The sequence below is a fragment of the Halichoeres trimaculatus genome, unplaced genomic scaffold (assembly GCF_033239565.1).
Source record: "Halichoeres trimaculatus isolate MK-OKI-2021-1 unplaced genomic scaffold, fHalTri1.1 fHalTri1_scaffold_20, whole genome shotgun sequence".
In the NCBI taxonomy this organism is placed as follows: Eukaryota; Metazoa; Chordata; class Actinopteri; order Labriformes; family Labridae; genus Halichoeres; species Halichoeres trimaculatus.
The window spans coordinates 4216820-4229773 of NW_027437198.1; the positions used below are offsets into that span (position 1 = coordinate 4216820).

The 12954-nt window shown below is 40.2% G+C and overlaps 1 protein-coding gene across 1 annotated transcript in view; it reads right to left on the reverse strand.

The window, feature by feature from the left end:
• Window positions 1–1823: 1823 nt before the first annotated feature.
• baiap2l1b (BAR/IMD domain containing adaptor protein 2 like 1b) overlaps window positions 1824–12954 on the reverse strand; it is a 73265-nt gene continuing 62134 nt past the window's right edge. Inside the window, exons 13-14 of the mRNA XM_074695737.1 lie at window positions 2852–2898; window positions 1824–2765 (exon numbers count right to left, since the gene is read on the reverse strand). Of these exons, the coding sequence (XP_074551838.1) occupies window positions 2693–2765; window positions 2852–2898 (120 nt within the window). The 3' untranslated portion in view covers window positions 1824–2692. The remainder of the gene's footprint in view (window positions 2766–2851; window positions 2899–12954) is intronic.

Below are 12954 nucleotides of genomic sequence, written 5' to 3' on the forward strand. Positions count from 1 at the left end.
TATATTAATAATTGAAGTAGGTCATCTAGTTTCTCAAAGTGGTTACAGCAATGGTTTAAGTTGTTTGAAAGCTTTCCGTAGTTATGAAGTCAGCCATGAGCCTTTCATTAGCCTGTTAGCTTTTGACATTTGAAATTCTCAGATTTTTTACAGAGTTGATGTGATATGTTTCTGTGATGAAAGTTGAAATTCTATTCTGAAGCTGGTTATACTGATGTATGCTAACTGCTAGCATATCAATGCAGTTTCCCATATAAGTTAGCATCAAGCTTGCGCTATTTAGTTATATTGGTAAATAAGGTGATTTATACTATTTTGAATGTACTGAATATGAATCTCCTGAGAGAGAGTAATGTACATTTCTTTATGAAGTCAGCTCTTCAGTAAAACTTCAAGCTGAAAATCCTGAATCAGAGTTTTCTTGTGAAACGTTATCTAACTGCTAAGCTAAGATAGCTGCAGCAGACTAGCCGACGTAAGGCCCGCCGGTAAAGAATTGATAAGGAAATCGTTAAGCACAAAGGCTAACGATATCGATGGGTTGAAACATTTCTTATTGATTCTCAACAGGAACCAGTTTTCGATTCCCATCCCTATTTTTCTGTGGGGAGAAATCAGCCAACAGTAGCATGAAGCCAGTGCATCTTCAGTGGCATTCTTTTTTTTTTTGTAGCAAATCTTTATTCAAAATTAAGTGAATGTCTTTTTGTGAAGAAGTGTTCATCTTTCTATTGAGTTTACAAAGATCCCGTTATTTTGATAGCAAAAGAGAGCACTTTAAGTTGACAATTATTTCTATGTGCACAACTCTTTCCTTGTCTTTAGTTATTTTTATTTTACGGTTGATGTAGTTGTCATGTTATGCCTGGAGGGTCACGGTTTTCAGGGTTAACAACAATGTTATTAAAAAAGATATTTCCTAAATCAGACACTAGAAGTACCTCTATGTTCCAACCAAAAAAAACTTTTCACAAGGGGTAGACCACTGAGAAAAGTTTGACGATCACTGATCTAGAGCTTTCCCCATGGGCTGTGAACCTTTGGAGGAACTTTCTACTCTAGCAAAAGCTCTTGGGGCTTTCAAGCTAGGTAGCCACTAAAGAAACTCCCATCAGGGGGAATAATATCACCATGTCTCCACCACAGGGACACAGTCCGGATGAAGTTGCTGGTATATCACCAATACTTAAAACACCTTAGGTGCTGCTGAAGGGTTGGTACTGGAGATGCAACTATTGTGGAAATCAGGAGAACCTATTTGAAGCATATGGAGCGTTGTTGTTGGGCCCTCCCATTGAAATGTTGTTGGAACATAGTCTTTAAAGGATCATTTGGAGACATTGACATTCTGAATCATTGATAGAAAGTTTTCGTAACCAGACCAATTTGTTACCTTGTCATTACAAACTGTACTGTCTACTTCAGAAGAGTTCATGGATGTTGCTGTGATTTGTCCATCAGCTGATTCATAAAGGGCTGGGTCTGTCCAAAGACTGCCAGACAACAGGGGGCATGCTGGACCTTTTCATGGGACGGACAAACCTCCACAAATCAGCTGATGGACCACCCCCAACATCAAGTGACAGGAACAGGAAGTTTGCTGTTGAAACATCTTAAAATAGGGAAAACACTCTTCCAAATAAAAACATCTGTCTTACAACCTACACGTCCCTGGTCTTTATAAGGTTGTTTTTTTTTAAAGTAGAAGTGTCAACAGTCTGGAGGAACCTTTTGGTTTCCTGAAAACTAGTTCCTGAAACGTAGCCACTTCTGGTGGAAATGCGACTTTTGCGTATATTGGGTAGAGTGGACAAAACAGCAGCTTGAAGAAATAAATCTTTATTTGTCATACAGCAAATTCTAAGAGTTTAATGTTGGCTGAAGACCAAAGCCAGGGTACACATTTTGGTCTTCAAATGCCGTGTGTTATGATTAAAGCACAAATGAGGATGCAGAGGTGAGACAACTGTAACATCTTGTGTGCACAATTTGACGAATGCGACAGGTACATGATTTATTTTTACAGTAGGTATGTCATTAAGGCAGAAGTCCTTCTCCATGATTGTCTAACTCTAAGACTGGTCCTTTAGATGGCAGAGGACAATATTTAAGCGTCTGATGTACAAATATATACACAAGAGGGACTTGAGGATAAAGATCACTTGTGTGTGCCTTTTTTATGCGTCTATTTTCAGTTTGCAGGTATCTCTCAGCAGCCAACATCACGTCAGTATCAACACTGAGATTCAACTTCGTCATAAGGACCTGGAGGTGAAATGCAGAGGTCCTCTACAGTACATTCCTTTACTGTCCTATGGCAACAGAAAAGATTTCTAACAGTCATTTCAATGACAAACAACGGTTTAAATACATCGCAGTATTTTCTTTGACCATTTTTATTCATTTCTTTCTCAAGTGCAGGTAAGAAGTGGTCTTTAAATATCACCACCACAAACAGAGGGACAAAAATAGACTTGGAAAATATATATATCTTAAATATATGAACATCTGTTCTGTCGATAAAACGGTCCCGAAATACTCTAGATGTCTCTTTGCAGCAGTAAAGGGGATCCCACATTCAAATGGCATTTTTTTCTCAGTTTTTCCTCCATGGACCAGGAGAGGCTGCTGGACAGAGGAGTCTGTGCAGAGCTGCACATCCCGAGGAGACGAAGAGGGGGCGAGTGGCCGATCAGATGACCGGTGCAGAGCGGTCGTTGGTGACAGTTGGACGTAGCCTGACTGTGGAGAATGGGTTCCCTCCCCTGTGAAAACAGCAGTGACACACGATGAGTGGGGTGGAGGTGAAGAGAAAAACAGATTATGATTTTTTTGTTTTTGGGAAACTTACGCGAGGTAAGCAGGCGTGGGTCTGGAGACGCCGTTGGACTGAGATGCCTGTAGAGAAGAAACAGATTCATGTTTAAATATCACAACCATCATCTGTTTCAGCTGTGTGAGAGAAGTTACATCCACCAAATAACTTAGAGAAACAGCAGATCTAGCCTGCAAATAGAAAAATTGGACGTCTGGCTTCTATTTTTGTTCTTTGAATTCTGACTTTAAAGTCTTTTGTTTTCTCAGATGTCTCAGACTCACAAAAACTCAGGTCTGAAGTTCTTAAAAACTTTTTCAGGTTTCAAGGAATAAGAAGTTAAAACCTTGGTTATTAAATTACACTATTCCTCAAATTTTACTTGTTTATTTTTCAGATGTTTGTCTGGTTTCCGTATAACTTGTTTATATTCTTGAAGTAGGAGTTAACACTTAAGCTAAAGCTTCCGTCTAACATCTGCATTTTTTGCTTGGTTAATCTAGAAATAAGAAGTTGTATCTGGACTTTTCAGGTAAATACAGCTTATTTGAAGACCAGTGAAATATTCTGAGTACATATCAGTCACATTCTTACGTAAGATCTAAGTTTTTTTCCAGTGCATATGTGTGTTCAAAGCTGCTGAAGAACCAGACTCACAGGGAAAGAAAACATGCTGTGTCATATCACGAGACAGTCACAGTGGAATCTCGACCTTCTAGAAATTCAAGTCTGTTCTGCAATCAGCTGCTTGAAGTTTTCTTATGAAGAGCAAAGTCTGTGTCAGAATAGAGTTCATGCAGGTGACTGTGTTCACAGGAAAACAATACCCAGAATGCAAATGTTACAGCAGGCTAAACACAGATTTACTGGGTACATGGGCTGACGCTAGGGATGGTACCTTTCACATTTGAAACGATACGATGCTCGATACCTGGCAATCAGCACTCAACAGTACCACTTTTTTGGACTTTTGTGTGTGTTTATGTGGTAATAAATATTTATTTGTAACATTTTTTCTCAATAAACTTGTAATGCTGTATTCATGTCCAGTAGGAAAACACTTAATCTGCAAAACGCCGCTGGACAGCTTTGAACTGGTAGACTTTAAAGAGAGTAGATCAGCCCTTCACTTCACTGGCTGCCTGTGCCTTTCAGAGTTGATTTTAAAATCCTTATGTTTCATTTGAAATGTTTAAATGATCTAGCCCTGCCTTACTTCTCTGAGCTTCTTGACCCCCACTCACACCCCTCGGTGCCTCAGGTCAGCTGACCAGCTGCTCCTGCAGGTACCAAGGTCCAGGAAGATGCTCAGAGGGGACAGGGCTTTCTCTAGTGCTGCCCCTGATTGTGAAACGATCTGCCCTTCCACATTATAGAGGACCCCCCCCCCCAAGTCCATTTTTTAAATCATGTCTTAAAGCTATGGTCTAAAATTTGAATCCACTGTCTCCCCTGCTCTGCACAGTCATGCCCATGGTCCCACCTCGTCCTTCCCCACTACCCCTCTCACGTCAGCTAGTTGCACAGCTACCGAAGCATCATGGAGCCAGAGAAGACCGAAACCGGGAAGCTGTTACTGTTACCCTCCACAGGGAAGGGAAGAAAACAAAAACAAAAACGTTTCAAGGAAAAGGCTGAAGCAAGGAAGAATTATGAGCGATACAGGTGCCAACAGAGACTGAATATTGGAGAAATGTACGACCGGTGGGAAAAGCTGCAGAGGGATTTGGGACTGAATACTGACGCCGAGGCAGCTGAGTATCTGTTGAACAGGTAATGACTTTGTTTACCACAGTGGGAGATGTCAGCTGAATAACTCTGGTTAGTCTGAGCCTATACTGGCTAATGACTGAACGCTGGTGGGAACGGGTCAGCTCCGTCAATAGATTTTAGCATAAGTTAGCCACACATCTTCAGCATTGTAAACTGAGCTGGTGAAGACACGCTGAGAAAGGAAAAGCCTCGCCTACAGTCGGCTCTGCTCTGATCAGCTGGCAGTGGCAACACCAGACCTGCTTCGCCGGCTAATTCATGGTTTTGATTGCACCGGTCCAATTGAAAAAGCTACCACTGTGTGTTACAAGGAGGATGACTGTCGTGTTTGTTACATTTTCTGCCGGCCGGCTTCTTGCTCTGTCGGAGGGGGCGTGTTGTTAGGAGGTGAAGAAAGGCGATACTAGCTGGGGGGTGGGATCTTGGAACATGGAGGGGAGGGGTGAGTGAGGCTGCGTTTTTCAGCCAAACTGGGTTTCAGATTGTAGACCATAGCTTTACAACCCGTTTTTATTCCATGGCTTTTAACCACAGCAAGACTTAGTCTCTTTATTTGCTTTTAATTGTTTTTAATATGTTCTCTTTTATGTGTGTCTGTTTGACTACCATTTTTTTCCTTTCTTTCTTTTTTTTTTTTTACCTATCTGTACAGCACTTTGTTTACAGCTGTGGTCGTTTAAAAGTGCTTTATAAATAAAGTTGGTTGGTTGGTACCCATAAAAGCACCTAATCCCGTACTCATCCCTAACAGACACCTTAAAGGTAACAACCGGGGAAACATCTTCACCCTTCTTATTTAATATTTTCTAGGTGGGATGTTGGGTTAGTGAAGGCTTATTAAAAGAAAAGACAGAAAGGTGACCTGAGGAGGACAGAGGAGGAGCAAATAAACTTCAGTCAAAGGGGTTTTAAAGTAACTCTCCATTACTTTCACCACCAAAACAGTCTTTTGTACTGGGGTAGTGCTTTTTTTCTGTTGGGAGGTTGAAGAAAATAAAAACTAATGAGTACAAGCAGAGTTTGAACTCTAAGGTGAGGTTTGACAACTGTTCTAACAATATTTGAGGCTCAATGTAACTATAAGTGCTTGAATTGTCTGGCCCCACCTTTATCCGAGCTGTTAAAGCCTCATATGACTACCAGGGCGCTTAGGTCATCAAACCAGTTGCTCCTGGCAGTGCCTCGGACGAGGCTCTCCACTCGTGGGGACAGAGCCTTCGCGGTGGCGGCACCAAAGCTGTGGAACAGCCTACCTCTCCAGGTTAGAGCTGCACAGTCAACTGAGCACTTGAAAACACTGCTAAAAACCCATCTTCATTATTTTTAGTCGAGCTTTTACCTGAATTACTTTTGAGTGTTTTATTTATTTTAAGTACAGACCACTTTTTATTATTTTATCTTGTCTTATTTATTCTTTTTTTTAATCTTTTCTTTTTAAAATCTTTTGTATTTTCTGTATTTTATTCTCTAGTTTTCCTGTTTTATTCTTAATTTATTCATCATTTTATATATATATATATATATATATATATATATATATATATATATATATATATATATATATAAAATGATGTATATTTTATATTTTACATTATACATTATATTTTATGTATAATGTATATTTTAACTTAATTTCAAGTATTTTTATTCTTAATTCTTAAAAATCATTTTCTTATTTTATATTATATATTTAATTTTATACTTTTTACCTAACCTCCAGTTTTTTCTCATTTTAAAACCTTTAAGACGGCGTTTTCTCAGTACATACTGGGTACAGCAATGTGCTTTATTATTGTCTTTTATCTATGTTGCTTTTTATTAACACTGTGTATGGGTTGCTGTGTGGGTGGGTTCCGGGGCTGGGTGGAGTGGGTTTGGGGTATAATTCTTTTATTTAATTCATGTGTCTGTTTGTAAAGCACTTTGTGCTACAATTTATTTGTATGAAAAGTTCTATATAAATAAATTTTGATTGATTGATGGATTGATTTGGCTTTCAGTCTCAGCTAAACAAGTAATCTTGGCTTTTATCTCTTTAATCTTCGTATCTTTTATCCCCTATATTTTATCCCCTATCCTCTTTTTTACTCATCTTTTATTATTTTATTCTTATTTATTTTTGTTACATTCAATATTTGTCCCATTTTCATTTTTCTACAGTTTCTATTTTCATGACTATTTTATTATCATTACTGGGTTTTCAATATAAAGTATATGAAAGATTTTTTGTACCCCTGTACAGCACTTTGGTCAACCTAGGTTGTTAATGTGCTCTCCAAATAAACTTTGACTTGACTTGAACTCTTTAATAATTGAACTAAAAAAATTTAGGATTGAGAAAAAAACAAAAAAACAAAAAAATTACTTCCCATATGTGTAAACTGCAGTAAGGAGTGTGACACTATCAGGGGTTGCCATGTTTGCTGAATGTTTCCCGTTTGTTTTTCACAAAACACATTCATGTAAAATATGATAAAGCTGCACAAATACAGTCCAAAACCTCATAAAGGCCACCTATTCCTTATTTTATTTTTAACTGGAGTGGTAGTTGGACATCCAGGCTGCTGGCTGTCGTCCTGTTCTGAACCTGCAGTACCACGAAACTTCCACTAGAGGTCACCCATGGATTGGGTTTCTAATGATGTAGCCTGCAGTGTTGAGCATGATTGCTCTGTGACTGCTTTTCGCTCCCACAGGATGTCAAGACTTTCACATCTGTTCTGCTTTAACAGATGTTTGGATTTCAAATCACGTAGCAGCTATAAATTAAAGTTAAAGGTCTGTGTACATGTCAACATTTCTAATTTCCTGTCTTAATGTGCGTTTGAGTTTCTGTGAGAGCGGTTAAAAACATACAAAATCACAGCGCTCCTCAGGGAGCAAAGATCACCTTCTCCTCTGTCAGTTCAGCTCTGTTAAACTCTCACACATTGTTCTCTCTTTTACACTGATACACAACAACAACTGAAACCAAAGCATTTATGTCTTGTTATTAGTAAATTAAGAAAATGTATTTGTTGAGTTTCTTCTTTTAAAAACCAGACAAGCAAATACCATGTTGACATTTTTTCTACTCTTTACAAGTAATTCAGCCTCCATTTTTTTTCTTTTATAGTTTTGAATGAGCTGAACGAGTATCATATTGAGTCTAATGAGACAATTTTACTAAATACAAGACAGAAACTCATGCTTGGATTTCAGTTTTTGTTGTCTAACTGAGACGTCAAAGGCTCGTCTGCCCCTTTAACTTTCCCAGATCTCTTTCTCTCTCTGTCCTCTAAATAGATTCATTCCTGTGGGTCGTTATCTTACTCTCAACAAACCAGTGAGGGTGCATTTTTTCTCATAGTGACAGTGCATTCCAGGGTAACCCCACCTCCTGCAGCCTTCATGTCTCTAATCTCCCCTTCCTCCCCTCCTCTCACCTTTCTTCCCTGTACACCAACCTGTAAAGGCTTTGTAGCAGTTCAATGACACCAAAAGAGAAAAAAAAAATGGGAAATGAACGACAAGATCATAGATTTTCAATTTTGGTGTGAAATGGATTACTGACACAGGACAAAGAGGAAACAAAGGATGAGAAAATAAACATCTGGAGCTGCAGAACAACACTAACTCAATGCATTTTGACGTCAATCTTTATGAACACTGCAGCCAAAAGTTGCTAACTGAGCTAATACACATGCAAAAACATGTGCACACACCAACACACACTCTCAGCATCCCACTCACACACTGAACCCAACATAAACCAAAGTATAACAGTCTAATGCAGAAGTGGAGAACTTTTTCCCACACACAAGTCTATTCTGGGATGTGTGTGTGTGTGTGTGTGTTTTCTAAAGTTAAAGCAGAGGTTTAAGAGTTGCCAGGAATGACTGCAGGATAAACTTCTCTGTCAGAGATCTGTATTTACCCTGGAAATCAAGAGAGGGATGAAGCAAGAGTGAAAGACAGATTAAGAGGAGTGAGCAGCAGAGATGACGTGTGCAGAAGATAGAAAGATAAATGAGAAACTGAGAGAATGAGAGCGACACAGAGAGGAGGTGGGAGCGGGTTCACACAGAGTGGAATTCCACCATAATGCAGAGTCAGAGGTGGAGAGATGTAGGCTTGACAGCGACACACTCACACACACTCACACACACTCAAAGTATGGTAATGATGGGCCCCGGAGCCTTCTGGTGGCCGTGGACCAAACGATGTTGAATAATAAATAGAGCTGAGGTAACACCATGTGCTTCCTGATCACTGAACCTGGAGCTGGGTCAAACATCACAGAGGGAGCATCAGATGTATGTCTGTGTGTGTGTGTGTGTGTGTGTGTGTGTGTGTGTGTGTGTGTGTGTGTGTGCGTGACTAAAAACTATGATAACGCACACTTTTCTAAAGGGGCTGTGTGTCATGTTTTGGTTTTCTGGTTTGTGTATTTCAGGGTTGTGGGTTGTCTTGACTGATCCATGTTCATGTGTATCTTGAGTTGTTCTGTGTTTGTTCTTTGTGATTCTGGGCTTGTGTTTCTTTTATTAATCTTAGTAGCTGTTGTGTGTTATCTGTTTTTCCTGTTTTTGTCTTTAGTTCTTGTTCCTTGTGGTTCTGGTTTGGTTCTTGTCATGTGTTGATCTTTTATGTTCTTAGTTTTTTTGTGTTTTGGATTTGTCCAGTCTCTGGGCTCTAATTTCGTAGACCAGGCGCAAGCGCAGGTGTACCTGCCCTGCGCCGGCCTTCGCCACGTGGACAGGGCGTGACCAGCGCACTTCGCAAGTTTCCTGCAGTGCCAAGAGAGGCGCAGTCAAGGCACAGAGGAGCGCAGAGGAGCGCTTCCACGCCTCCCTCCGCGCAAATGGCAGAGAGGGAGGAGAAAAGCCGTGAGTGGGTTTAACACAGCCGAGCGCTATCTTCACCAATTAATTGAGCGCCTCTCCTCGCCTTTGAATGCGGAGGACACGAAGCGCGTCACCGTGTGGGCCAGCTGCCGGGACAGATGTAATCTGTTCCTTTGTCATTAATAGGAGTACAAAATGAAGAGACAGTTACACAGCTGGCTTATCCATTCAGAATACTTTTGATCCACCTGCACTCCTGGTTTGTCATCGCCAAATAGCAGAACCTTTGGTGATATACTGTATACTCTCCCAGTGTCTCCACCTCATCCTCCTTACAATAATGTACTCCATCTTTTTAGATCATGTTAAAAATAAAGACTAAAACAGAGAAATATGGGAAAGCACAGGTAAATTCTGAGTGAAATACATTTATTTTGTCTCTTTTCTCTCCCTCTTTTCTTTGAATTAAATGAAATGAGAGAACCAGATATATACTCAGTATCAGATGTTAAGGCTGTTTAATGTTTAATTGTAAGATGTGCATCAAACTTCCAGCTGCCGTCAGGTTAACTTTCCATTATGACAAACGGCTTTAATCTGACATCAGATGTGACGGGACAGTTAATATAGATACAAACGTATATGCTGGTTCAGACAGTTACATTAAATAGTGATTGCTGTGATTGTTTATTGCATTAAAATGTGCCTGACACTCTGGAAACCTGCCTCTGAGGCTTTGTGCGCACATGTGCGCCTGTCACCAAATTACAGCTGTGGAGGGTGCGCTCCGCTTTGTGCCGAGAATAGACCAGGTTGGAGCTGGCGAGCTTTCAGCGCACTTTCTGCGCTGTTTTTGGCACAAAATTGTCACTGCGCCAACATGAATATACCGACACCTCCCCCTGGTGCGCCGTCAACTCCCCCTGGCGTGTCGTCACACCCATCTCTGCGCAGACGGTCTACCAAATTGTCAAATTGGCAGCGCACGGCGGTGCGGCGCACGAAATTAACACTGTGCAGGGTGCGCCAGGCTTGCGCCCCCTGCACTGCGCCAGGAAATTAGAGCCCTAAAAGTGCTGAACTGTTTGTGCTAATGTTGATTCCAACCCACTGTCAGCAGTTATTCTGCAGTGGTCTGTTCAAACTTGAGAGTCTATCAATAAAATGAAGAGTGAGGTTATGTTAGCTGTGCTTGGTAGATGACATAACCACTAACGTTAAACATTACAGACATGTCTTAGAGAACTGGGCTGTCAGCTGCACTAAATAGACAGCTACTAAACAATGGTTTAAACCTACGTTTGCTTGTTATCACATTTCACACAACATGGCTGTGTAACTGTAGATAAATACCTTACCTCTAGGCATTGTATCAAGTGAAAAGTTGTCTTGGAAAAACATTTTTTTATGATCTGATCTCCATTTAATTCCAACACAAACACACACCTTGTTAAAAGTCACATCTTCACAACAGTGTGTGTGAGACTCCGAGCCAAAGAGTGTCACTACAGTCAGATTAAAACAGATCCTTCTCACAGTTTCTTTAACCAATCAATTTTCAAACTCTTGGCACAAACAACAACTCCATAAATCAGCCTGTGGACAGAGTGCTTTAGAAGTCATGTGATTATCTTTGGAGTACAAAGAATGCACCAAAGTTCTCTTCACAAAACGTCCACTTTCATCAACCTTGGCTTGCTTAAGACCCTACCTTTGAGAATCTGGTTGTAAAGTGTAACTATGTATTTTTTAAATGACTCTGGGACAAAGTTGTTTTGGAGTGCAAAGAACATATTCACTGTGAGGAAAGTATTGCCACAGATTACTCAGATAGTGTGTGTGGGATGTTTCTACAAATTTTGAATAAACATTTGCATTGATAAAAAGATATCTGTGTGACATCCACGGCCTGACTGTGGCTAAAAAGTGTGAGATCTTATCAGAAATCTACAGATGGAATAAAGAAGTATTGTAGATGTGATCGTGCAGCCAGGGCCGGTGCATTTGACCTGACGTGCCACAACATTTACATCCATCATCCAGCCAAGGGAGAAGCTTTCAGAGACAGAAAAACCACCTCTTTGGCTGATGTTTTGCATGCTATGCAAACAGAGCAACATTTGTGAGGTAATTTAGAATGATGAAAAGAGGAAGGAGTCATTTTTTCTGCAGTTGTCTTGGTTTCATTCAGAAAGCCTTTTTGTTTTCTCTTTTTCTCTTTTCATGTATGTAAATCTATCTAAACAAAACACCCAGTGCTGGGAAGCTTCAGTCATTGTAATGTCAGATGAGGATGCTGTGTGCTGTGTGAGTTCTGCTGAACTAAAAGTGATCTGTGTCCTGCTCATCCCCCACCAACCTCCCTCGAATGTGTGAGGATAAACAGTCTTTGGACAGTAATCATGGAACTTTTCGATCCACTTCTGTTTCTAAGAGAGTTTCTCTGTTTATTTCTGGAGAGCCAAATCCGACAATTTCTCCTCCTTCTTGCCCTGTGGGGTTGGGTTGGACGTTGCCAGGATGCTGCTTGCACAGAGATTTGGCCGCAATAACTAAAGCATAACTTAATAACTTAGGGAGCTCTAAACTCCAGCTGACTTTGCTAACAGAGAAGAAAACAAACTCTGGCACAGTTTTCAAACTCTTTGTCTTTCCCCATTATATTAACATTAAAAATGACTAAACCACTTCTTAGTCAAAGGTCGTCTAGGAACCACGATGGCCTCTCTTGAAACCATATATAAGAGGGGGTAATTTGCTTTTTTTATACTGTCTTACTGGTACTCTTTAAAAAGCTTACATCACATACAGCTAAAAGATATCACAATTTTTCCTCAAAGTGGAAATTTAGAAGTCTTGTTTTAGCCCTGTTGGAAATGCTTTGTATTAGCATCTGTCTCTATAGAGGGATTATTTGTTTACACACATTTTTTAACTTAATCACTATCACTTTGATGGATGGCAAAATGCTCCCAGGTTTGGGAAATAGCAGTGAGTGGACAGAAGAGATCAGCAAGTGGACAGATGTTAGGTGGACAGAAGGTTTTAGCAGAGAAACCTAGGGTGTACCCAGAGAGGAAACACAACTCTCACTCGATGCTCATGACTCATACTATGTAGCAGGATGTAAACATTGTTTCATAATATTCTCTAATTTAACTTTGGTCATAAAATCTGTTTCTGTTAATCATAATTTATAGGTTCACTCATTATTTACTGTCCTTATTGAGTCCATGTTTGGTCAGAACCTCAGCGCCAAACCAGCTTTTTTATTAAATAAGCAAAGTCAAATCTGTATTGAGTATCAGCAGTTATTATTGCTTGTTTGCAGCCAAACCTGGTTAACTGAGGTTGGATAAAGAATACATATTTAATTACACACACACAGACGTGGCTGGTGTACCAGTGTAAAGTGTGACCCTGTCAACTGGTGCCTCTCGGCCGCAAATCGCGTCTGCCGTTGGCTGAAAGTCACCAGTTAGCATGGTCGCTATTAACGCTGAAACACCAATCGCGCTGGAATGGTCCAAACTTGACAGA